General features: G+C 44.4%; 1 protein-coding gene across 1 annotated transcript in view; it reads left to right on the top strand.

The window, feature by feature from the left end:
• The first annotated feature begins 5,703 nt into the window (after positions 1-5,703).
• LOC142706763 (NXPE family member 3-like) overlaps positions 5,704-26,893 on the top strand; it is a 28,861-nt gene continuing 7,671 nt past the window's right edge. The window contains exons 1-2 of the mRNA XM_075848311.1: positions 5,704-6,156; positions 9,921-10,141. Of these exons, the coding sequence (XP_075704426.1) occupies positions 5,704-6,156; positions 9,921-10,141 (674 nt within the window). The remainder of the gene's footprint in view (positions 6,157-9,920; positions 10,142-26,893) is intronic.

The following is a 26,893-nucleotide window of genomic DNA, read 5'->3' on the forward strand; positions in this document are numbered from 1 at the left end:
AGTGTGACTGATCTTACAGTAGAGATTCCATAATGTGACTGCTCTTACAGTAGAGGTTCCATAGTGTGACTGTTCTTACAGTAGAGGTTCCATAGTGTGACTGTTCTTACAGTAGAGGCTCCATAGTGTGACTGCTCTTACAGTAGAGGTTCCATAGTGTGACTGCTCTTACAGTAGAGGTTCCATAGTGTGACTGCTCTTACAGTAGAGGGTCCATAGTGTGACTGCTCTTACAGTAGAGGTTCCATAGTGTGACTGCTCTTACAGTAGAGGGTCCATAGTGTGACTGCTCTTACAGTAGAGGGTCCATAGTGTGACTGATCTTACAGTAGAGGTTCTATAGTGTGACAGCTCTTACAGTAGAGGTTCCATAGTGTGACCGCTCTTACAGTAGAGGTTCCATAGTGTGACTGCTCTTACAGTAGAGGCTCCATAGTGTGACTTATCTTACATTAGAGGTTCCATAGTGTGACTGCTCTTACAGTAGAGGTTCCATAGTGTGACCGATCTTACAGTAGAGGTTCCATAGTGTGACCGCTCTTACAGTAGAGGTTCCATAGTGTGACCGATCTTACAGTAGAGGTTCCATAGTGTGACCGCTCTTACAGTAGAGGGTCCATAGTGTGACTGATCTTACAGTAGAGGTTCCGTAGTGTGACTGCTCTTACAGTAGAGGTTCCATAGTGTGACTGCTCTTACAGTAGAGGTTCCATAGTGTGACTGCTCTTACAGTAGAGGCTCCATAGTGTGACTGCTCTTACAGTAGAGGTTCCATAGTGTGACTGATCTTACAGTAGAGGTTCCATAGTGTGACTGCTCTTACAGTAGAGGCTCCATAGTGTGACTGATCTTACAGTAGAGGTTCCATAGTGTGACTGCTCTTACAGTAGAGGCTCCATAGTGTGACTGATCTTACAGTAGAGGTTCCATAGTGTGACTGATCTTACAGTAGAGGCTCCATAGTGTGACTGCTCTTACAGTAGAGGCTCCATAGTGTGACTGATCTTACAGTAGAGGCTCCATAGTGTGACTGCTCTTACAGTAGAGGCTCCATAGTGTGACTGCTCTTACAGTAGAGGCTCCATAGTGTGACTGATCTTACAGTAGAGGTTCCATAGTGTGACTGCTCTTACAGTAGAGGCTCCATAGTGTGACTGCTCTTACAGTAGAGGGTCCATAGTGTGACTGATCTTACAGTAGAGGTTCCATAGTGTGACTGCTCTTACAGTAGAGGCTCCATAGTGTGACTGATCTTACAGTAGAGGCTCCATAGTGTGACTGCTCTTACAGTAGAGGCTCCATAGTGTGACTGCTCTTACAGTAGAGGTTCCATAGTGTGACTGCTCTTACAGTAGAGGTTCCATAGTGTGACTGCTCATACAGTAGAGGTTCCATAGTGTGACTGCTCTTACAGTAGAGGGTCCATAGTGTGACTGATCTTACAGTAGAGGTTCCATAGTGTGACTGCTCTTACAGTAGAGGCTCCATAGTGTGACTGATCTTACAGTAGAGGCTGCATAGTGTGACTGCTCATACAGTAGAGGTTCCATAGTGTGACTGCTCTTACAGTAGAGGTTCCATAGTGTGACTGCTCTTACAGTAGAGGTTCATAGTGTGACTGCTCTTACAGTAGAGGTTCCATAGTGTGACTGCTCTTACAGTAGAGGTTCCATAGTGTGACTGCTCTTACAGTAGAGGTTCCATAGTGTGACCGCTCTTACAGTAGAGGCTCCATAGTGTGACTGCTCTTACAGTAGAGGCTCCATAGTGTGACAGCTCTTACAGTAGAGGCTCCATAGTGTGACTGCTCTTACAGTAGAGGTTCCATAGTGTGACTGCTCTTACAGTAGAGGTTCCATAGTGTGACTGCACTTACAGTAGAGGTTCCATAGTGTTACTGCTCTTACAGTAGAGGTTCCATAGAGTGACTGCTCTTACAGTAGAGGGTTCCATAGTGTGACTGCTCTTACAGTAGAGGCTCCATAGTGTGACTGCTCTTACAGTAGAGGCTCCATAGTGTGACAGCTCTTACAGTAGAGGCTCCATAGTGTGACTGCTCTTACAGTAGAGGTTCCATAGTGTGACTGCTCTTACAGTAGAGGTTCCATAGTGTGACTGCACTTACAGTAGAGGTTCCATAGTGTGACTGCTCTTACAGTAGAGGTTCCATAGTGTGACTGCTCTTACAGTAGAGGCTCCATAGTGTGACAGCTCTTACAGTAGAGGCTCCATAGTGTGACTGCTCTTACAGTAGAGGCTCCATAGTGTGACTGCTCTTACAGTAGAGGTTCATAGTGTGACTGCTCTTACAGTAGAGGGTCCATAGTGTGACTGCTCTTACAGTAGAGGCTCCATAGTGTGACTGCTCTTACAGTAGAGGTTCCATAGTGTGACTGCTCTTACATTAGATGTTCCATAGTGTGACCCCATAGGTACGTCACTAGTAACAGTGATCCCCTGTAATACTGACCCCTGTGGTTCCCCACTAGTAAAACTGTTCCCCTGTAATACTGACCTCTGTGGCATCCAACTAATAACACTGATCCGCTATAATACTGACCCCTGTGTTCCCCACTAGTAACAATGATCCCCTGTAATACTGACCCCATGTGGTACCCCACTAGTAAAACTGATCACCCTGTAATACTGACCTCTGTGGTACCCCACTAATAACACTGATCCCCTATTATACTGACCCCAGTGATACCCCACTAGTAAAACTAATCCCCTTTAATAGTGAACCCTTTGGTACCCCACTAGTACCAATGATCCCCTGTAATACCAACTCCAGTGGTACCCACTAGTAAAACTGATCCCCTGTAATACTGACACCTGTGGTACCCCACTAGTAAAACTGATCCCCTATTATACTAACCCCTGTGGTACCCAACTAATAACAGTGATCCCCTGTAATGCTGACCTCTGTGGTACCCCAATAGTAACAATGATCCCCTATAATACTGACGCCTGTGGTACGCCACTAGTAACAACGATCCCCTATAATACTGACCACTGGGGTACCCCACTAATAACACTGATGCCCTATAAAACTGACCCCTGTGGTACCCCACTAAAAAACTGATCCCCTATAATACTGACCCCTGTGGTACCCCACTAGTATCAATGATCCCCTAAAATACTGACTCCTGTGGTGCCCCACTAGTAACACTGATCCCCTTTAATACCAATCCCAGTGGTAACCAGCTAGTAACACTGATTCCCTATAATACTGACCCCTGTGGTACCCCACTAGTAACACTGATCCCCTAAAATACTGACTCCTGTGGTACCCCACTAGTAAAACTGATTCCCTTTAATACCAACCCAAGTGGTAAACAGCTAGTAACAATGACTTCCTATAATACTGACCCCTGTGGTACCCCACTAGTAACACTGATCCCCTATAATATTGACCACTGTGGTATTCGGCTAGTAACAGTGATCCCCTATAATTCTGACACATGTGGTACCCCCCTAGTAACACTGATCCCCTTTAATATTGACCACTGTGGTTCCCAACTAATAACAGTAATCCCCAATAATACTAAACCAAGTGGTACCCCACTAGTAACATTTATCCCCTATAATACTGATCCCTGTGGTTCCCCACTAGTAACAATGATCCCCTATAATACAGACCACTGTTATACCCCACTAGTAACAATGATCCACTATAATTCTGACCACTGGGGTACCCCACTAATAACACTGACTCCCTATAAAACTGACCCCTGTGGTAACCCCCTAGTAACAATGCTCCCCAATAATACTGACCCCTGTGGTACCCCACTATTAACAATTATCCCCTGCAATACTGACCCCTGTGGTACCCCACTAATAACAATAATGCCCTATAATACTGACCCCTGTTGTACCCCACTAGTAACACTGATCCCTATAATACTGACTTCTGTGGTACCCCACTAGTAATACTGATCCCCTATAATACCGACCCCAGTGGTAACCCACTAGTAACACTTATCCCCTATAATACTGACCCCTGTGGTACCCCACTTTTGACAGTGATCCCCTATAATACTGACCCTTGTTGTACCCCACTAGTGACACAGATCACCTATAATCCTGAGCCATGTGGTACCCCACTAGTAATACTGATATAATACTGACATACTGACCGCTGTGGTACCCCACTAGTAACGGTGATCCCCTGTAATACTGATCGCTGTGGTACCCCACTAGTAACACTGATCCCCTATAATACTGACCGCTGTGGTACCCCACTAGTAACGGTGATCCCCTGTAATACTGACCCCTGTGGTACCCCACTAGTAACACTGATCCCCTGTAACACTGCCCCCTGTGGTACCCCACTAGTAACAATGATCCCCTATAATACTGACCCCTGTGGTACCCCTCTAGTAACACTGATCCCCTGTAACACTGCCCCCTGTGGTACCCCACTAGTAACAATGATCCCCTATAATACTGACCCCTGTGGTACCCCACTAGTAACACTGATCCCCTGTAACACTGCCCCCTGTGTTGCCCCACTATATTTTCTATCACTTATCCCGTTACTCACATTTCCCCCCCAGTCCCGGCATTCTCATTTTATGTAGTAACCTTCTATGTGGCAAAGGATAAAATGCTTAGGAAAAATCTAGAAATATGACGACTCCCCCCGGTCCAGTCTAGATCCCCCCCCCCCCCCCACACATTAGTGTGACAGGACGGACCCCTCATAATCCCGCGCTGATATGGTGTTATACCTTTATTATCACTGAGATCCTCCAGGACGGCATCTCTTAGAAAACCCTCAACATCCCCCGCAATGGGGGTGACCCTCACAGGACTACCGTTTCTGGGCTCTCTCTTAGACCCCTTTTTGAATATTGGCAGCACATTACTACGCACCAGTCGTGTGGAACAGACCGTGTCATGATAGAATCCTTAAATATCAGAAATAATAGTCTGTCCGTCACTGGACTAAATTCCCTTAGTAGACAGGGGTGTATTTTGTCTGGACCCGATGACTTCTCTATTTTATTATTTTTCTTGGTCTGAATACTTGTAGATCATGGACTGAATAATGGCACAGTGTCAATAAGCTGCTTCTAAGGCTAGCAGGATATAGTCATGTCTTAAAAGAGACAGGGACTGACAAGACAGGGACATAATCTTACATTTGTACATAGGGTGAAAAAGACACATGTCCGTCAAGTTAAACCTTTCTCAGACTGAGCTGTTTGACCTAGAGGAGGGAGATTTTGCCTAACAGCAATTGAACAATTTCCCCACATTACCTCTATGTAATTGGAGTATAAATTATAACCCTCAATGCCATTAGTCATGCAATAAATGTTGTGCCCTTTTAAATACTGTTAATTTCTTTTTATTTATCTTTTGCTTACTACCTCTTGTGGATGGACTTTCCATAGTACGACAAATCTTATTTGCTTTTGCAGCTGCTGCTTGACATTGAGTGCTGCTAGTTAGTTTGCCGGTTACTGGTACTGTCCACCTCTTATGCCTGCTTTAAAGCCCTTATAGATGCAGATCTTGACCGAATGCTGAGGGATCTTCATGACCAACTTGCCCTTTCCGGTTTGACTTCTAGCTTATGAAAAACTAAAAACATTTTTGTAAAAAAGCTTGTATCTGACCAGCACTTGTGTTTATTTACAGATTATTTTCAAATTGTTCATGACAACACCCCCAGCTGGATACCACCCAGCGCCCGTCATGAGCTATCTCTCTATAAACACATCACTAGACTCCAAAACCTCAGGCGATCCCGACCAAGAAGAGATCCAGAGACTAATCAAAGTCATTGAATGGCCCGAGCCCCCCAGTGGAGTGGACTTCATGTCTTCCACAAGTCCAAAGACCACGTATTATGTTTTGCTGCATCCACATGACACTTACTACATTGGACATCGTATAAATGTTGTTATTTCTGCTCGGGATCATTACGATCGACCAAAAACCTATGGCGGAGATTATTTTGAGGCCAAACTGCACTCTCCAAACCTAAAGGCTGGAGTGACGGGCGCAGTCACCGACCACGGGAATGGCAGCTACTCAGCCACGTTTCTTCTGCTCTGGCCGGGAGACGCTCAGGTTCACATTTCACTTTTACATTCCAGCGAAGCCGTTTCCGTTTTGAGCAGGAAGAGAGAATCTCGCCCCGATAAGGTGAAAAGCAGAAGTTTATTCTTCTTAGTTTTAGTTCCTATGAGAACGGATAATGTTGTGTGGGTCGTAAATAATGTGGTGGCAGCTGATGATGGAGAAGATGATTGTACTGTAAGGAGAAGGGAGTTCTACACGTGGACTCCACATCCTCACTTTTTTTGAACACCTGTTGCAAACAGGTATATTTGTTTTTTTTTTCTCAACCCATTGACCAGTATCAATGCCCCCAATAATTCACCCATTGTGTCAACAATATTTACCCTATAACATTGCCCCCCGAGGTGTTAAATACATCTTCCCCATTAAAGTGGCAGTCACAGAGGCCACATATTAGTGCCCCAATAGTGGACACCTCCAGAAGAGTGCTAGCCACCGTGCTCCCATATAACAGGACACCTGACGCTCTCCTTACCCATGTAGGGAACATACGTCTCTGCTATTCACCACTGCTGAGTTCTTCATAGCTACGTTCAACTTCTTAAAGGGCCAGGTGCACACCAGTTGCCATAGGCTAAGCGCCAGATTATTTATACCTGCTCAGAAAATGTACTCTTGGCATAAAGAACAAGGTTCTTTGGTTCCTGTCATTATCATGAACATGTTTGCTATATCTTGTTGACTGATGCCTACCCTGACCTCCATTTGTAGAGTTGTCCTTTGCATCTTCTGACAGTTGTATTTGCCAATACCCCTTAGTTGGGTCTAGAGTAGTAGTGCTGGCCCTAAGCTCTGAACTTAATTAACACTAAACAAAAAACTATATCCCAATGATTACTCCCTTTTATCTCCTCCTTTCCTTTGATCTAATTTCTTTAATAATACAATTAATATTGAGAAATAGCTAAAGAAATATTATATATGAATGTCTCTGGAGATCAGCCATGTCCCCCACCTCCTCACCGTTCTGTGTCTGTCTGTAAGACAACCGGCTGCAGCAGGACCCCCCTGTCTGCAGTAGGACACGCAGAGTGGTAAGCACCACCCCCTTAACTAAGCTTTGCCCCTTAGTCATTCACCAGCCAAAAATGGAACAGATCAGCAGACAACTGACCCTGGTGTTCTCTGCAGGATTGACTATCATGATCTGTGGATTGTGGACCCACAGGGCTACTCCACCGATGACAGTAGCAACTGGCAGCTTATCAGTGGGTAAACACAGTATTTTTAATGGGGGGGTTTCCATACGCATACTTTTCAAGCCAAGTTATTTATGCTCCCGCAACCCTCTGATTTTTACGCTATGATTATTAGTATGCACTTATTTACCTTCCTAGACTTTTATATTACAAGCTGGAATAAAAAAAAGGGCTAGGCTAGTGGATACGGTATGTGCTGACCATTACCGGTAGTGTAGAAAAATGTGTATATAGTGGCACACTCAGTGGAGAGGCAGGTCAGGCGTAGAATACAGAACAGCATGGCTACAGCAAGCACGACACTAGATTCAGGATACAGGAACAGGAACAGGAAAACACTGGGAGCAGGAAACACTAGGGGGCCATTTGCAAGACAGACTAGGGATACAACAACAAGGCTCAGGGGTGGGAGGATGGGGCTGGGACCTTCTTATAGCCCAGGGTGCTCTGGAGCAATTAGCTCAAATCACCAACATGCTTCTTAAGTCTGGACTGAGCTCGTGAGTGCACACTGGTGGTCATAGTGGAGCAGGACGGCCGTATGTGCAGACATCTCTTGAGAGAAGGGCGTCAACTGGATGGAAGGAGTTCGTGGTCAGCGACCACGGACGTTACAGCCACACACTGCACCTGTAGATAGTTCCACTGTGCCCCTTGTAGATAGAGCCACGTAGTGCCCCTGTAGATAGTGCCGCGCGCAGTGCCCCCTGTAGATAGTGCCACAGTGCCCAAGTAAGTAGTGTCACAGTGTCTACTGCAGATAGTGCCACCCACCCCCTGTAGATAGTGTCACACACACCTACCCCTGTAGATAGTGTCACACCCCCCCCCCCCCCCCTGTATGGCTGGATGGCGCTATCTATAGAAGGGGGCTGGATGGCGCTATCTACAGGAGGGGTGGGCTGTATGGTGCTATCTACACTGGGGCTGTATGGCACTATCTACAGGGGGGCTGTATGGCGATATCTACAGGGGGGCTGTATGGCGATATCTACAGGGGGCTGTATGGCGATATCTACAGGGGGCTGTATGGCGATATCTACAGGGGGCTGTATGGTGCTATCTACATGGGAGGGGGCAGTATGGCACTGTCTACAAGGGGGAGGTGGGAGGCGCTATCTACAAGTGGGTGTGGTACTATCTACAGGGGGGCTGTATGCCACTATCTACAGGAGGGATGTATGGCACAATATACGCAGGGGCTGTATGGTACTATCTACAGGGGGGCTGTATGCCACTATCTACAGGGGGGCTGTATGCCACTATCTACAGGAGGGCTGTATTGCACAATATACGCAGGGGCTGTATGGTACTATCTACAGGGGGGCTGTATGGTGCTATCTACAGGGGGCATTGTTTACAAGGGGCGCTGTGTGGCAGAATCTACAGGGGGGGCTATCTACAAGTGGGGCTGTGTGTGGCACCCAAGGGTAAGGGGGGGGCTGTGTGTGGCACCCAGGGGCGGGGGGCCCAGTCAAAAGCTATGGGGCCCAGTCTTTCCTAGTTACGCCCCTGAGTATGAGCCGGATTATCGCCTGTTTACCTTTATCATTTGTTTAGTGTTCCTTTGTCATGCACACTAGGCATAAGGTGAGAAATACATTTTGAGACTTTATTAAGCTTGCGGAAGTCATTGCAGAAACATCAGGTCCCATTTTGCTTTGGCACTAACACTATGTAGAGGACCAGCCTATCTCTTAGTCCCAGTTCACACATCAGCATTAAATCAAATGTGTATTTCTGCAGCAGAATTATGAGTCTGAGACTTGGATTTCTGCCACGGCTGTATGCTGCAGATCTGCGGGATGATTGTAATCAGCTAATCATTAGCTTTTTCGTGCAGAATCTGCATAAAAAAGTGCCATGGCTAATTTAAAAAAATAATAATTTTGACCTGCCTGCATGCGGTTTGCCACCTTTTCTGTTGCATTTTTCAGCCGCGGCCATTGAGCGCCGCGGGCAAAAAACTACGCAAAAAAACACATTTTCTGCCACCCATTGATATCAATGGGAGGTCAAAGACAGAAACGCCCGAAGAAAGGCCATGTCGCCTCTTTTTCCTGCGAGTGGAAAATCAATGGGAAGCGTTTTCGGACGTTTTTTGCCACACGGTTTCAGCATCAAAAACCATGGCAAAAAACTCTGTGTGAACAGGGCGTTGGTGTGTAAGAACGTTTTTTATTAAATTGAAATATAAAAAACAATAAAGTGTTCAGGGAGCTACAGGAAAAAAAAACATGAAACTCAAAAATAAAGACCGCACACAGCAACATTACTGTACCTAGCAAAGTAAAAAAGTTACGGATTTAAAAATGCAGTCAGGCAAAAATGGGAGAAGGTCCTTAGGCCAAATCCAAATTGTGTGTGTGTTCCTGGCCTGAGGGGGATAAAAGCTTTTTTTCCTTTGTAACCTGCATATGCTTTTTTTTTGTTTTTTTTTGGTTTTTTTGGGGGGGTTGAGGGGGTACTTTACTGTATTTCTGAGACATCAGAAAGAGTAGGTGGGTGCACCCCCTGATTATGAGATTGATAGATCTTAGTCTTTTTTTGGGCCAGGGATATGTTTATGAAGATCAGGATACTGATCACCTTCAATACTTGTCTTCATCTCCACTTTTGGTTGAACAGATTCACTTCAATGGATATTTCAGCTACGACGGGAGCAGCGCTATAGTGCAGTGTAATGTGCAGCCTCCAGGACCGGACGTGTGCACATACCAGGACTTACTGTCCAAAGAGAAGTGGTTCTGCATCCGGCCAAAGGGATTTCCCTGCAGCTCATACCAAGAGTATTCAGGAGGGAACAGGCACCCAATACTCAATGCCACTGAGCAGCAATTTCTACAAAGGTGAATACTAGTAGGAATGGGCATCATGTATGGGCCTCCGAACTCATGTCTACAGACAGGATTGCTTAAGCGTCATCTAGGACATTTCAGCCAAATGATCTCAGAAGTAATATCGATCAGTTGGATTGCTTTTTTGGAGATAAACCAGGTGGTCAGGATCATTCAGGTGCGATTTATGGAAAGATACAGTAGATAAAATGAAAATTGTCGGAGGTCAGGATGTTATACCACCATGTAGTGTCTAGAAGTAACGTCTAGGAGTAGTGTCCAGGAATAATATCTTGGAGTGGTGTCTAGGAGTAGCGTCTAGGAGTAATGTCTAGGAGTAGTGTCTAGGAATAATATCTTGGAGTGGTGTCTAGGAGTAGCGTCTAGGAGTAGCGTCTAGGAGTAGCGTCTAGGAGTAGCGTCTAGGAGTAGTGTCTAGGAGTAACGTCTAGGAGTAACGTCTAGGAGTAACGTCTAGGAGTAAAGTCTAGCAGTAACGTCTAGGAGTAACGTCTAGGAGTAGTGTCTAGGAGTAGTGTCTAGGAGTAATGTTTAGGAGTAACGTCTAGGAGCAGTTTCTAGGAGTAACGTCTAGGAGTAACGTCTAGGAGTAGTGTCTAGGAATAACGTCTAGAAGTAGTGTCTAGGAGTAGTGTCTAGGAGTAGTGTCTAGGAGTAACGTCTAGGAGTAACGTCTAGGAGTAACGTGTAGGAGTAGTGTCTAGGAGTAATATCTAGGAGTGGTGTCTAAGAGTAGTGTCTAAGAGTAGTGTCTAGGAGTAATGTCTAGGAGTAACGTCTAGGAGCAGTGTCTAGAAGTCACGTTGAGGAATAACGTCTAGGAGTAGTGTCTAGGAATAACGTCTAGAAGTAGTGTCTAGGAGTAGTGTCTAGGAGTAGTGTCTAGGAGTAGTGTCTAGGAGTAGTGTCTAGGAGTAGTGTCTAGGAGTAAAGTCTAGGAGTAACGTCTAGGAGTAGTGTCTAGGAGTAACATCTAGAAGTAGAGTCTAGGAGTAGTGTCTAGGAGTAGTGTCTAGGAGTAGTGTCTAGGAGTAGTGTCTAGGAGTAGTGTCTAGGAGTAACGTCTAGCAGTAACGTCTAGGAGTAACGTCTAGGAGTAACGTCTAGGAGCAGTGTCTAGGAGTAACGTCTAGGAGTAACGTCTAGGAGTAGTGTCTAGGAATAACGTCTAGGAATAACGTCTAGGAGTAACGTCTAGGAGTAATGTCTAGGAGGTTTGTCTAGGAGTAGTGTCTAGGAGTAACGTCTAGGAGTAACGTCTAGTAGTAACGTCTAGTAGTAACGTCTAGGAGGTTTGTCTAGGAGTAACGTGTAGGAGTAATGTCTAGGAGTAACGTCTAGGAGTAATGTCTAGGAGTAACGTGTAGGAGTAATGTCTAGGAGTAGTGTCTAGGAGTAGTGTCTAGGAGTAACGCCTAGGAGTAACGCCTAGGAGTAACGCCTAGGAGTAACGTCTAGGAGTAGTGTCTAGGAGTAATGTCTAGGAGGTTTGTCTAGGAGTAGTGTCTAGGAGTAGTGTTTAGGAGTAACGTCTAGGAGTAACGTCTAGGAGGTTTGTCTAGGAGTAGTGTCTAGGAGTAACGTGTAGGAGTTATGTCTAGGAGTAACGTCTAGGAGTAGTGTCTAGGAGTAATATCTAGGAGTGGTGTCTAAGAGTAGTGTCTAGGAGCAATGTCTAGGAGTAACGTCTAGGAGCAGTGTCTAGGAGTCACGTCTAGGAGTAACGTCTAGGAGTAACGTCTAGAAGTAGTGTCTAGGAGTAACGTCTAGGAGTAACGTCTAGGAGTAACATCTAGGACTAGTGTCTAGGAGTAATGTCTTGAAGTAGTGTCTAGGAGTAGTGTCTAGGAGTAGTTTCTAGGAATAACGTCTAGGAGTAACGTCTAGGAGTAACGTCTAGGAGTAGTCTCTAGAAGTAATGTCTAGGAGTAGTGTATAAGAGTAGTGTCTCGGAGTAGTGTCAAGGCGTAATGTCTAGGAGTAACGTCTAGGAGGTTTGTCTAGGAGTAGTGTCTAGGAGTAACGTCTAGAAGTAACATCTAGGAGTAATGTGTAGGAGTAATGTCTTGGAGTAACGTCCAGGAGTAGTGCCTAGGAGTAATGTCTGGGAGTAATGTCTAGGAGTAATGTCTAGGAGTAGTGTCTAGGAGTAAAGTCTAAGAGTAGTGTCTAGGAGTAACGTCTAGGAGTAGTGTCTATGAGAGGACTAACGTCTAGGAGTAGTGTCTAGGAGTAACGTGTAGGAGTAATGTCTAGGAGTAATGTCTAGGAGTAACATCTAGGAGGTTTGTCTAGGAGTACTGTCTTGGAGTAGTGTCTAGGAGTAGTGTCTAGGAGTAACATCTAGGAGTAACGTCTAGGAGTAACGTCTAGGAGTAACGTCTAGGAGTAGTGTCTAGGAGTAATGTCTAGGAGTAGTGTCTAGGAGTAACATCTAGAAGTAGTGTCTAGGAGTAGTGTCTAGAAGTAACATCTAGGAGTAACGTCTAGGAGTAGTGTCTAGGAGTAGTGTCTGGGAGTAACGTCTAGGAGTAGTGTCTAGGAGTAGTGTCTAGGAGTAACGTGTAGGAGTAATGTCTAGGAGTAATGTGTAGGAGTAATATCTAGGAGTGGTGTCTAAGAGTAATGTCTAGGAGTAGTGTCTAGGAGTAATGTCTAGGAGTAACGTCTAGAAGCAGTGTCTAGGAGTCACGTCTAGGAATATCGTCTAGTAGTAGTGTCTAGGAATAACGTCTAGAAGTAGTGTCTAGGAGTAACGTCTAGAAGTAGTGTCTAGGAGTAACGTCTAGGAGTAACGTCTATGAGTAACGTCTAGGAGTAGTGTCTAGGAGTAACGTCTAGAAGTAGTGTCTAGGAGTAGTTTCTAGGAATAACGTCTAGGATTAACGTCTAGGAGTAACGTCTAGGAGTAGTGTCTAGGAGTAATGTCTAGGAGTAGTGTCTAGGAGTAACATCTAGAAGTAGTGTCTAGGAGTAGTGTCTAGAAGTAACATCTAGGAGTAACGTCTAGGAGTAGTGTCTAGGAGTAGTGTCTGGGAGTAACGTCTAGGAGTAGTGTCTAGGAGAAATATCTAGGAGTAATGTCTAGGAGTAACGTCTAGGAGTAACGTCTAGGAGTAGTGTCTAGGAGTAGTGTCTAGGAGTAGTGTCTAGAAGTAACGTCTAGGAGTAACGTCAAGGAGTAACGTCTAGGAGTAATGTCTAGGAGTAGTGTCTAGGAGTAACGTCAAGGAGTAACGTCTAGGAGTAATGTCTAGGAGGTATGTCTAGGAGTAGTGTCTAGGAGTAGTGTCTAGGAGTAGTGTCTAGGAGTAGTGTCTAGGAGTAGCGTCTAGGAGTAACGTCTAGGAGTAATATCTACGAGTGGTGTCTAAGCGTAGTGTCTAGGAGCAATGTCTAGGAGTAACCTCTAGGAGCAGTGTCTAGGAGTAACGTCTAGGAGTAACGTCTAGGGGTAGTGTCTAGGAGTAACGTCTAGAAGTGGTGTCTAGGAGTAGTGTCTAGGAGTAGTGTCTAGGAGTAACGTCTAGGAGTAGTGTCTAGGAGTAATGTCTAGGAGTAACGTCTAGGAGTAACGTCTAGGACTAGTGTCTAGGAGTAACGCCTAGAAGTAGTGTCTAGGAGTAGTGTCTAGGAGTAGTTTCTAGGAATAATGTCTTGGAGTAACATCTAGGAGTAAGGTTTAGGAGTAGTGTCTAGGAGTAGTGTCTAGGAGTAGTGTCTAGGAGTAGTGTCTAGGAGTAATGTCTAGGAGTAACGTCTAGGATCAGTGTCTAGGAGTCACGTCTAGGAGTAACGTCTAGTAGTAGTGTCTAGTAGTAGTGTCTAGGAATAACGTCTAGAAGTAGTGTCTAGGAGTAGTGTTTAGAAGTAACATCTAGAAGTAGTGTCTAAGAGTCGTGTCTAGGAGTAATGTCAAGGAGTAACGTCTAGAAGTAGTGTCTAGGAGTCGTGTCTAGGAGTAATGTCTAGGAGTAACGTCTAGGAGCAACGTCTAGGAGTAACGTCTAGGAGAAATATCTAGGAGTAATGTCTAGGAGTAACGTCTATGAGTAACGTCTATGAGTAACGTCTAGGAGTAACGTCTATGAGTAACGTCTAGGAGTAGTGTCTAGGAGTAACGTCTAGAAGTAGTGTCTAGGAGTAGTTTCTAGGAATAACGTCTAGGAGTAATGTCTAGGAGTAACGTTTAGGAGTAGTATCTAGGAGTAATGTCTAGGAGTGGTGTCTAGGAGTAGTGTCTAGGAGTAACGTCTAGGAGGTTTGTCTAGGAGTCGTGTCTAGGAGTAACGTCTAGGAGTAACGTCTAGGAGTAGTGTCTAGGAGTAATGTCTAGGAGTAGTGTTTAGGAGTAGTGTCTGGGAGTAACGTCTAGGAGTATTGTCTAGGAGAAATATCTAGGAGTAACGTCTAGGAGTAACGTCTAGGAGTAACGTCTAGGAGTAACGTCTAGGAGTAGTGTCTAGGAGTAGTGTCTAGGAGTAGTGTCTGGGAGTAGTGTCTAGAAGTAACGTCTAGGAGTAACGTCAAGGAGTAACGTCTAGGAGTAATGTCTAGGAGTAGTGTCTAGGAGTAGTGTCTAGGAGTAACGTTTAGGAGTAACGTCAAGGAGTAACGTCTAGGAGTAACGTCTAGGAGTAATGTGTAGGAGGTATGTCTAGGAGTAATGTGTCTAGGAGTAGTGTCTAGGAGTAGTGTCTAGGAGTAGCGTCTAGGAGTAACGTCTAGGAGTAATATCTACGAGTGGTGTCTAAGCATAGTGTCTAGGAGCAATGTCTAGGAGTAACCTCTAGGAGCAGTGTCTAGGAGTAACGTCTAGGAGTGGTGTCAAGGAGTAATGTGTAGGAGTAGTGTCTAGGAGTGGTGTCTTGGAGTAATGTCTAGGAGTAGTGTCTAAGAGTAGTGTCTAGAAGTAATGTCTAGGAGTAATGTCTAGAAGTAATGTCTAGGAGTAGTGTCTAGGAGTAGTGTCTAGGAGTAGTGCCTAGGAGTAATGTCTAGGAGTAATGTCTAGGAGTAATGTCTAGGAGTAATGTCTAGGAGTAATGTCTAGAATTTTTGTCTAGGAGTAGTGTCTAGGTGTAATGTCTAGGAGTAGTGCTTAGGAGTAATGTCTAGGAGTAACATCTAGGAGGTTTGTCTTGGAGTAGTGTCTAGGAGTAGTGTCTAGGAGTAACGTCTAGGAGTAGTGTCTATGAGAGGAGTAACGTCTAGGAGTAGTGTCTAGGAGTATCGTGTAGGAGTAATGTCTAGGAGTAACGTCTAGGAGTAACGTCTAGGAGGTTTGTCTAGGAGTAGTGTCTAGGAGTAGTGTCTAGGAGTAACGTGTAGGAGTAATGTGTAGGAGTAATATCTAGGAGTGGTGTCTAAGAGTAATGTCTAGAAGTAACGTCTAGTAGTAGTGTCTAGGAATAACGTCTAGTAGTAGTGTCTAGGAATAACGTCTAGAAGTAGTGTCTAGGAGTAACGTCTAGAATTAGTGTCTAGGAGTAACGTCTAGGAGTAACGTCTATGAGTAACGTCTAGGAGTAGTGTCTAGGAGTAACGTCTAGAAGTAGTGTCTAGGAGTAGTTTCTAGGAATAACGTCTAGGATTAACGTCTAGGAGTAACGTCTAGGAGTAGTGTCTAGGAGTAACATCTAGAAGTAGTGTCTAGGAGTAGTGTCTAGAAGTAACATCTAGGAGTAACGTCTAGGAGTAGTGTCTAGGAGTAGTGTCTGGGAGTAACGTCTAGGAGTAGTGTCTAGGAGTAGTGTCTAGGAGAAATATCTAGGAGTAACGTCTAGGAGTAACGTCTAGGAGTAGTGTCTAGGAGTAGTGTCTGGGAGTAGTGTCTGGGAGTAGTGTCTGGGAGTAGTGTCTGGGAGTAGTGTCTGGGAGTAGTGTCTAGGAGTAACGTCTAGGAGTAACGTCTAGGAGTAACGTCTAGGAGTAGTGTCTAGGAGTAGTGTCTAGGAGTAGTGTCTAGGAGTAGTGTCTAGGAGTAAAGTCTAGGAGTAATATCTACGAGTGGTGTCTAAGCGTAGTGTCTAGGAGCAATGTCTAGGAGTAACCTCTAGGAGCAGTGTCTAGGAGTAACTTCTAGGAGTAACGTCTAGGGGTAGTGTCTAGGAGTAACGTCTAGAAGTGGTGTCTAGGAGTAGTGTCTAGGAGTAGTGTCTAGGAGTAACGTCTAGGAGTAACGTCTAGGAGTAGTGTCTAGGAGTAATGTCTAGGAGTAACGTCTAAGAGTAACGTCTAGGACTAGTGTCTAGGAGTAACGCCTAGAAGTAGTGTCTAGGAGTAGTGTCTAGGAGTAGTTTCTAGGAATAACGTCTTGGAGTAACGTCTAGGAGTAAGGTTTAGGAGTAGTGTCTAGGAGTAATGTCTAGGAGTAGTGTCTAGGAGTAGTGTCTAAGAGTAGAGTCTAGGAGTAGTGTCTAGGAGTAATGTCTAGGAGTAACGTCTAGGATCAGTGTCTAGGAGTCACGTCTAGGAGTAACGTCTAGTAGTAGTGTCTAGGAATAACGTCTAGAAGTAGTGTCTAGGAGTAGTGTTTAGAAGTAACATCTAGAAGTAGTGTCTAAGAGTCGTGTCTAGGAGTAATGTCAAGGAGTAACGTCTAGAAGTAGTGTCTAGGAGTCGTGTCTAGGAGTAATGTCTAGGAGTAACGTCTAGGAGTAACGTCTAGGAGTAATGTCTAGGAGTAATGTCTAGGAGTAACGTCTATGAGTAACGTCTAGGAGTAACGTCTAGGAGTAACGTCTAGGAGTAACGTCTATGAGTAACGTCTAGGAGTAACGTCTAGAAGTAGTGTCTAGGAGTAGTTTCTAGGAATAACGTCTAGGAGTAATGTCTAGGAGTAACGTTTAGGAGTAGTATCTAGGAGTAATGTCTAGGAGTGGTGTCTAGGAGTAGTGTCTAGGAGTAACGTCTAGGAGGTTTGTCTAGGAGTCGTGTCTAGGAGTAACGTCTAGGAGTAGTGTCTAGGAGTAATGTCTAGGAGTAGTGTTTAGGAGTAGTGTCTGGGAGTAACGTCTAGGAGTAGTGTCTAGGAGAAATATCTAGGTGTAATGTCTAGGAGTAATGTCTAGGAGTAATGTCTAGGAGTAATGTCTAGGAGTAATGTCTAGGAGTAACGTCTAGGAGTAACGTCTATGAGTAGTGTCTAGGAGTAATGTCTAGAAGTAGTGTCTGGGAGTAGTGTCTAGATGTAACGTCTAGAAGTAACGTCTAGGAGTAACGTCAAGGAGTAACGTCTAGGAGTAGTGTCTAGGAGTAACGTCTAGGAGTAACGTCTAGGAGTAACGTCTAGGAGTAACGTCTAGGAGGTTTGTCTAGGAGTAGTGTCTAGGAGTAGTGTCTAGGAGTAGTGTCTAGGAGTAACGTGTAGGAGTAATATCTAGGAGTGATGTCTAGAAGTAATGTCTAGGAGTAATATCTACGAGTGTTGTCTAAGAGTAGTGTCTAGGAGCAATGTCTTGGAATAACGTCTAGGAGCAGTGTCTAGGAGTCACGTCTAGGAGTAACGTCTAGGAGTAGTGTCTAGGAGTCACGTCTAGGAGTAACGTCTAGGAGTAGTGTCTAGGAATAACGTCTAGAAGTAGTGTCTAGGAGTAGTGTCTAGGAGTAGTGTCTAGGAGTAACGTCTAGGAGTAACGTCTAGAAGTAGTGTCTAGGAGCATTGTCTAGGAGTAACGCCTAGAAGTAGTGTCTAGGAGTAGTGTCTAGGAGTAGTTTCTAGGAATAACGTCTTGGAGTAACGTCTAGGAGTAACGTTTAGGAGTAGTATCTAGGAGTAATGTCTAGGAGTGGTGTCTAGGAGTAGTGTCTAAGAGTAGTGTCTAGGAGTGATGTCTAGGAGGTTTGTCTAGGAGTAGTGTCTATGAGTAACGTCTAGGAGTAATGTCTAGGAGTAACGTTTAGGAGTAGTATCTAGGAGTAACGTCTAGGAGGTTTGTCTAGGAGTAGTGTCTAGGAGTAACGTCTAGGAGTAATGTCTAGGAGTAGTGTCTAGGAGTAGTGCTTATTAGTAATGTCTAGGAGTAACGTCTAGTAGTAGTGTCTAGGAGTAACGTCTAGGAGTAACGTCTATGAGTAACGCCTAGGAGTAGTGTCTAGGAGTAACGTCTAGAAGTAGTGTCTAGGAGTATTGTCTAGTGTAGTTTCTAGGAATAACGTCTAGGATTAACGTCTACGAGTAACGTTTAGGAGTAGTATCTAGGAGTAATGTCTAGGAGTAGTGTCTGGGAGTAACATCTAGAAGTAGTGTCTAGGAGTCGTGTCTAGGAGTAATGTCTAGGAGTAACGTCTAGGAGTAGTGTCTAGGAGTAATGTCTAGGAGTAGTGTCTGGGAGTAACGTCTAGGAGTAGTGTCTAGGAGAAATATCTAGGAGTAATGTCTAGGAGTAACGTCTAGGAGTAACGTCTAGTAGTAACGTCTAGTAGTAACGTCTAGGAGGTTTGTCTAGGAGTAACGTGTAGGAGTAACGTCTAGGAGTAACGTCTAGGAGTAGTGTCTAGGAGTAATGTCTAGGAGTAGTGTCTAGAAGTAGTGTCTGGGAGTAGTGTCTAGAAGTAACGTCTAGAAGTAACGTCTAGGAGTAACGTCAAGGAGTAACATCTAGGAGTAACGTCTAGGAGTAGTGTCTAGGAGTAGTGTCTAGGAGTAACGTCTAGGAGTAACGTCTAGGAGTAACGTCAAGGAGTAACGTCTAGGAGGTTTGTCTAGGAGTAACGTGTAGGAGTAATGTGTAGGAGTAATATCTAGGAGTGGTGTCTAAGAGTAATGTCTAGGAGTATTATCTACGAGTGGTGTCTAAGAGTAGTGTCTAGGAGCAATGTCTAGGAATAACGTCTAGGAGCAGTGTCTAGGAGTCACGTCTAGGAGTAACGTCTAGGAGTAGTGTCTAGGAATAACGTCTAGGAGTAGTGTCTAGGAGTAGTGTCTAGGAGTAACGTCTAGGAGTAACGTCTAGAAGTAGTGTCTAGGAGTAATGTCTAGGAGTAACGTCTAGGAGTAACGTCTAGGACTAGTTTCTAGGAGTAACGCATAGAAGTAGTGTCTAGGAGTAGTGTCTAGGAGTAGATTCTAGGAATAACGTCTAGGAGTAACGTCTAGGAGTAACTTTAGGAGTAGTGTCTAGGAGTAGTGTCTAGGAGTAACATCTAGGAGGTTTGTCTAGGAGTAGTGTCTAGGAGTAACGTCTAGGAGTAATGTCTAGGAGTAGTGTCTAGCAGTAGTGCTTATTAGTAATGTCTAGGAGTAACGTCTAGTAGTAGTGTCTAGGAACAACGTCTAGAAGTAGTGTCTAGGAGTAGTGTCTAGGAGTAATGTCTAGGAGTAACTTCTAAGTGTAACCTCTAGGAGTAGTGTCTAAGAGAGGAGTAACGTCTAGGAGTAGTGTCTAGGAGTAACGTCTAGGAGTGGTGTCTAGGAGTAATGTGTAGGAGTAGTGTCTAGGAGTGGTGTCTAGGAGTAATGTCTAGGAGTAATGTCTAGGAGTAATGTCTAGGAGTAGTGTCTAGGAGTAACGTCTAGGAGTAACTTCTAAGTGTAACCTCTAGGAGTAGTGTCTAAGAGAGGAGTAGTGTCTAGGAGTAGTGTCTAGGAGTAGTGTCTAGGAGTAGTGTCTAGGAGTAGTTTCTAGGAATAACGTCTAGGAGTAACGTCTAGGAGTAACTTTAGGAGTAGTTTCTAGGAGTAGTGTCTAGGAGTAACATCTAGGAGGTTTGTCTAGGAGTAGTGTCTAGGAGTAACGTCTAGGAGTAATGTCTAGGAGTAGTGTCTAGGAGTAGTGCTTATTAGTAATGTCTAGGAGTAACGTCTAGTAGTAGTGTCTAGGAATAACGTCTAGAAGTAGTGTCTAGGAGTAGTGTCTAGGAGTAATGTCTAGGAGTAACTTCTAAGTGTAACCTCTAGGAGTAGTGTCTAAGAGAGGAGTAACGTCTAGGAGTAGTGTCTAGGAGTAACGTCTAGGAGTGGTGTCTAGGAGTAATGTGTAGGAGTAGTGTCTAGGAGTGGTGTCTAGGAGTGGTGTCTAGGAGTAATGTCTAGGAGTAGTGTCTAGGTGTAATGTCTAGGAGTAACGTCAAGGAGTAGTGCCTAGGAGTAATGTCTAGGAGTAGTGTCTAGGAGTAGTGTCTAGGAGTAGTGTCTAGGAGTAGTGTCTAGGAGTAGTGTCTAGGAGTAGTGTCTAGGAGTAATGTCTAGGAGTAACATCTAGGAGGTTTGTCTTGGAGTAGTGTCTAGGAGTAACATCTAGGAGTAACATCTAGGAGTAACGTCTAGGAGTAACGTCTAGGAGTAACGTCTAGGAGTAGTGTCTAGGAGTAGTGTCTAGGAGTAACGTCTAGGAGTAGTGTCTAGGAGTAGTGTCTGGGAGTAACGTCTAGGAGTAGTGTCTAGGAGAAATATCTAGGAGTAATGTCTAGGAGTAACGTCTAGGAGTAACGTCTAGGAGTAGTGTCTAGGAGTAGTGTCTAGGAGTAGTTTCTGGGAGTAGTGTCTGGGAGTAGTGTCTAGAAGTAACGTCTAGGAGTAACGTCAAGGAGTAATGTCTAGGAGTAGTGTCTAGGAGTAACGTTTAGGAGTAACGTCAAGGAGTAACGTCTAGGAGTAACGTCTAGGAGTAACGTCTAGGAGTAATGTCTAGGAGGTATGTCTAGGAGTAGTGTCTAGGAGTAGCGTCTAGGTGTAACGTCTAGGAGTAATATCTACGAGTGGTGTCTAAGCGTAGTGTCTAGGAGCAATGTCTAGGAGTAACCTCTAGGAGCAGTGTCTAGGAGTAACGTCTAGGAGTGGTGTCTAGGAGTAATGTGTAGGAGTAGTGTCTAGGAGTGGTGTCTAGGAGTAATGTCTAGGAGTAGTGTCTAGGAGTAATGTCTAGGAGTAACGTCCAGGAGTAACGTCCAGGAGTAGTGCCTAGGAGTACTGTCTGGGAGTAATGTCTAGGAGTAATGTCTAGAAGTAATGTCTAGGAGTAGTGTCTAGGAGTAGTGTCTAGGAATAATGTCTAGGAGTAACGTCTAGGAGTAGTGCCTAGGAGTAATGTCTAGGAGTAATGTCTAGGAGTAGTGTCTAGGAGTAATGTCTAGGAGTAGTGTTTAGGAGTAATGTCTAGAAGGTTTGTCTAGGAGTAGTGTCTAGGAGTAATGTCTAGGTGTAATGTCTAGGAGTAGTGCTTAGGAGTAATGTCTAGGAGTAACATCTAGGAGGTTTGTCTTGGAGTAGTGTCTAGGAGTAGTGTCTAGGAGTAACGTCTAGGAGTAGTGTCTATGAGAGGAGTAACGTGTAGGAGTAGTGTCTAGGAGTAACGTGTAGGAGTAATGTCTAGGAGTAATGTCTAGGAGTAACATCTAGGAGGTTTGTCTAGGAGTAGTGTCTTGGAGTAGTGTCCAGGAGTAACATCTAGGAGTAACATCTAGGAGTAACGTCTAGGAGTAACGTCTAGGAGGTTTGTCTAGGAGTAGTGTCTAGGAGTAGTGTCTAGGAGTAACGTGTAGGAGTAATGTCTAGGAGTAATGTCTAGGAGTAATGTCTAGGAGTAGTGTCTAGGAGTAATGTCTAGGAGTAACGTCTAGAAGCAGTGTCTAGGAGTCACGTCTAGGAATAACGTCTAGTAGTAGTGTCTAGGAATAACGTCTAGTAGTAGTGTCTAGGAGTAACGTCTAGAAGTAGTGTCTAGGAGTAACGTCTATGAGTAACGTCTAGGAGTAGTGTCTAGGAGTAACGTCTAGAAGTAGTGTCTAGGAGTAGTTTCTAGGAATAACGTCTAGGATTAACGTCTAGGAGTAATGTCTAGGAGTAGTGTCTAGAAGTAACATCTAGGAGTAACGTCTAGGAGTAGTGTCTAGGAGTAGTGTCTGGGAGTAACGTCTAGGAGTAGTGTCTAGGAGAAATATCTAGGAGTAATGTCTAGGAGTAACGTCTAGGAGTAACGTCTAGGAGTAGTGTCTAGGAGTAGTGTCTGGGAGTAGTGTCTGGGAGTAACGTTTAGGAGTAACGTCAAGGAGTAACGTCAAGGAGTAACGTCAAGGAGTAACGTCAAGGAGTAACGTCTAGGAGTAATGTCTAGGAGGTATGTCTAGGAGTAGTGTCTAGGAGTAGTGTCTAGGAGTAGCGTCTAGGAGTAACGTCTAGGAGTAATATCTACGAGTGGTGTCTAAGCGTAGTGTCTAGGAGCAGTGTCTAGGAGTAACCTCTAGGAGCAGTGTCTAGGAGTAACGTCTAGGGGTAGTGTCTAGGAGTAACGTCTAGGAGTAGTGTCTAGGAGTAGTGTCTAGGAGTAGTGTCTAGGAGTAACGTCTAGGAGTAACGTCTAGGAGTAGTGTCTAGGAGTAATGTCTAGGAGTAACATCTAGGAGTAACGTCTAGGACTAGTGTCTAGGAGTAACGCCTAGAAGTAGTGTCTAGGAGTAGTGTCTAGGAGTAGTTTCTAGGAATAACGTCTTGGAGTAACGTCTAGGAGTAGTGTCTAGGAGTAATGTCTAGGAGTAGTGTCTAGGAGTAGTGTCTAAGAGTAGAGTCTAGGAGTAGTGTCTAGGAGTAATGTCTAGGAGTAACGTCTAGGATCAGTGTCTAAGAGTCACGTCTAGGAGTAACGTCTAGTAGTAGTGTCTAGGAATAACGTCTAGAAGTAGTGTCTAGGAGTAGTGTTTAGAAGTAACATCTAGAAGTAGTGTCTAAGAGTCGTGTCTAGGAGTAATGTCAAGGAGTAACGTCTAGAAGTAGTGTCTAGGAGTCGTGTCTAGGAGTAATGTCTAGGAGTAACGTCTAGGGGTAACGTCTAGTAGAAATATCTAGGAGTAATGTCTAGGAGTAACGTCTATGAGTAACGTCTAGGAGTAACGTCTAGGAGTAACGTCTATGAGTAACGTCTAGGAGTAGTGTCTAGGAGTAACGTCTAGAAGTAGTGTCTAGGAGTAGTTTCTAGGAATAACGTCTAGGAGAAATGTCTAGGAGTAACGTTTAGGAGTAGTATCTAGGAGTAATTTCTAGGAGTGGTGTCTAGGAGTAGTGTCTAGGAGTAACGTCTAGGAGGTTTGTCTAGGAGTCGTGTCTAGGAGTAACGTCTAGGAGTAACGTCTAGGAGTAGTGTCTAGGAGTAATGTCTAGGAGTAGTGTTTAGGAGTAGTGTCTGGGAGTAACGTCTAGGAGTCGTGTCTAGGAGAAATATCTAGGAGTAATGTCTAGGAGTAACGTCTAGGAGTAATGTCTAGGAGTAACGTCTAGGAGTAACGTCTATGAGTAACGTCTAGGAGTAATGTCTAGGAGTAGTGTCTAGGAGTAATGTCTAGGAGTAGTGTCTAGGAGTAATGTCTAGGAGTAACGTCTAGAAGCAGTGTCTAGGAGTCACGTCTAGGAATAACGTCTAGTAGTAGTGTCTAGGAATAACGTCTAGTAGTAGTGTCTAGGAGTAACGTCTAGAAGTAGTGTCTAGGAGTAACATCTAGAAGTAGTGCCTAGGAGTAGTGTCTAGAAGTAACATCTAGGAGTAACGTCTAGGAGTAGTGTCTAGGAGTAGTGTCTGGGACTAACGTCTAGGAGTAGTGTCTAGGAGAAATATCTAGGAGTAATGTCTAGGAGTAACGTCTAGGAGTAACGTCTAGGAGTAGTGTCTAGGAGTAGTGTCTGGGAGTAGTGTCTGGGAGTAGTGTCTAGAAGTAACGTCAAGGAGTAACGTCTAGGAGTAACGTCTAGGAGTAATGTCTAGGAGGTATGTCTAGGAGTAGTGTCTAGGAGTAGTGTCTAGGAGTAGTGTCTAGGAGTAGCGTCTAGGAGTAACGTCTAGGAGTAATATCTACGAGTGGTGTCTAAGCGTAGTGTCTAGGAGCAATGTCTAGGAGTAACCTCAAGGAGCAGTGTCTAGGAGTAACGTCTAGGAGTAACGTCTAGGGGTAGTGTCTAGGAGAAATATCTAGGAGTAATGTCTAGGAGTAACGTCTATGAGTAACGTCTAGGAGTAACGTCTAGGAGTAACGTCTAGGAGTAACGTCTAGGAGTAACGTCTATGAGTAACGTCTAGGAGTAGTGTCTAGGAGTAGTGTCTAGGAGTAGTTTCTAGGAATAACGTCTTGGAGTAACGTCTAGGAGTAACGTCTAGGAGTAACGTCTAGGAGTAGTGTCTAGGAGTAATGTCTAGGAGTAGTGTCTAGGAGTAGTGTCTAAGAGTAGAGTCTAGGAGTAGTGTCTAGGAGTAATGTCTAGGAGTAAAGTCTAGGATCAGTGTCTAGGAGTCACGTCTAGGAGTAACGTCTAGAAGTAGTGTCTAGGAGTAGTGTTTAGAAGTAACATCTAGAAGTTGTGTCTAAGAGTCGTGTCTAGGAGTAATGTCTAGGAGTAACGTCTATGAGTAACGTCTAGGAGTAACGTCTAGGAGTAACGTCTAGGAGTAACGTCTAGGAGTAACGTCTATGAGTAACGTCTAGGAGTAGTGTCTAGGAGTAACGTCTAGAAGTAGTGTCTAGGAGTAGTTTCTAGGAATAACGTCTAGGAGAAATGTCTAGGAGTAACGTTTAGGAGTAGTATCTAGGAGTAATTTCTAGGAGTGGTGTCTAGGAGTAGTGTCTAGGAGTAACGTCTAGGAGGTTTGTCTAGGAGTCGTGTCTAGGAGTAACGTCTAGGAGTAACGTCTAGGAGTAGTGTCTAGGAGTAATGTCTAGGAGTAGTGTTTAGGAGTAGTGTCTGGGAGTAACGTCTAGGAGTCGTGTCTAGGAGAAATATCTAGGAGTAATGTCTAGGAGTAACGTCTAGGAGTAACGTCTAGGAGTAACGTCTATGAGTAACGTCTAGGAGTAATGTCTAGGAGTAGTGTCTAGGAGTAATGTCTAGAAGTAGTGTCTGGGAGTAGTGTCTAGATGTAACGTCTAGAAGTAACGTCTAGAATTAACGTCTAGGAGTAACGTCTAGGAGTAGTGTCTAGGAGTAACGTCTAGGAGTAGTGTCTAGGAGTAACGTCTAGGAGTAACGTCAAGGAGTAACGTCTAGGAGTAACGTCTAGGAGGTTTGTCTAGGAGTAGTGTCTAGGAGTAGTGTCTAGGAGTAACGTGTAGGAGTAATATCTAGGAGTGATGTCTAGAAGTAATGTCTAGGAGTAATATCTACGAGTGGTGTCTAAGAGTAGTGTCTAGGAGCAATGTCTTGGAATAACGTCTAGGAGCAGTGTCTAGGAGTCACGTCTAGGAGTAACGTCTAGGAGTAGTGTCTAGGAGTCACGTCTAGGAGTAACGTCTAGGAGTAGTGTCTAGGAATAACGTCTAGAAGTAGTGTCTAGGAGTAGTGTCTAGGAGTAACGTCTAGAAGTAGTGTCTAGGAGCATTGTCTAGGAGTAACGTCTAGGACTAGTGTCTAGGAGTAACGCCTAGAAGTAGTGTCTAGGAGTAGTGTCTAGGAGTAGTGTCTAGGAGTAGTTTCTAGGAATAACGTCTAGGAGTAACGTCTAGGAGTAACGTTTAGGAGTAGTATCTAGGAGTAATGTCTAGGAGTGGTGTCTAGGAGTGGTGTCTAGGAGTAGTGTCTAAGAGTAGTGTCTAGGAGTAATGTCTAGGAGTAATGTCTAGGAGGTTTGTCTAGGAGTAGTGTCTAGGAGTAACGTCTAGGAGTAATGTCTAGGAGTAACGTTTAGGAGTAGTATCTAGGAGTAATGTCTAGGAGTGGTGTCTAGGAGTAGTGTCTAAGAGTAGTGTCTAGGAGTAACGTCTAGGTTTGTCTAGGAGTAGTGTCTAGGAGTAACGTCTAGGAGTAATGTCTAGGAGTAGTGTCTAGGAGTAGTGCCTATTAGTAATGTCTAGGAGTAACGTCTAGTAGTAGTGTCTAGGAGTAACGTCTAGGAGTAACGTCTAGGAGTAACGTCTATGAGTAACGCCTAGGAGTAGTGTCTAGGAGTAACGTCAAGAAGTAGTGTCTAGGAGTAGTGTCTAGTGTAGTTTCTAGGAATAACGTCTAGGATTAATGTCTACGAGTAACGTTTAGGAGTAGTGTCTAGGAGTAATGTCTAGGAGTAGTGTCTAGGAGTAACATCTAGAAGTAGTGTCTAGGAGTCGTGTCTAGAAGTAATGTCTAGGAGTAACGTCTAGGAGTAGAGTCTAGGAGTAGTGTCTGGGAGTAGCGTCTAGGAGTAGTGTCTAGGAGAAATATCTAGGAGTAATGTCTAGGAGTAACGTCTAGGAGTAACGTCTAGGAGTAGTGTCTAGGAGTAATGTCTAGGAGTAGTGTCTAGAAGTAGTGTCTGGGAGTAGTGTCTAGAAGTAACGTCTAGAAGTAACGTCTAGGAGTAACGTCAAGGAGTAACGTCTAGGAGTAACGTCTAGGAGTAGTGTCTAGGAGTAGTGTCTAGGAGTAACGTCTAGGAGTAACGTCAAGGAGTAACGTCTAGGAGTAATGTCTAGGAGGTTTGTCTAGGAGTAGTGTCTAGGAGTAGTGTCTAGGAGTAACGTCTAGGAGTAACGTCTAGGAGTAACGTCTAGGAGGTTTGTCTAGGAGTAGTGTCTAGAAGTAACGTGTAGGAGTAATATCTAGGAGTGATGTCTAGAAGTAATGTCTAGGAGTAACGTCTAGGAGGTTTGTCTAGGAGTAGTGTCTAGAAGTAACGTGTAGGAGTAATATCTAGGAGTGATGTCTAGAAGTAATGTCTAGGAGTAATATCTTCGAGTGGTGTCTAAGAGTAGTGTCTAGGAGCAATGTCTAGGAATAACGTCTAGGAGCTGTGTCTAGGAGTCACGTCTAGGAGTAACGTCTTGGAGTAGTGTCTAGGAATAACGTCT

The sequence above is a fragment of the Rhinoderma darwinii genome, unplaced genomic scaffold, assembly GCF_050947455.1.
Source record: "Rhinoderma darwinii isolate aRhiDar2 unplaced genomic scaffold, aRhiDar2.hap1 Scaffold_3440, whole genome shotgun sequence".
In the NCBI taxonomy this organism is placed as follows: Eukaryota; Metazoa; Chordata; class Amphibia; order Anura; family Rhinodermatidae; genus Rhinoderma; species Rhinoderma darwinii.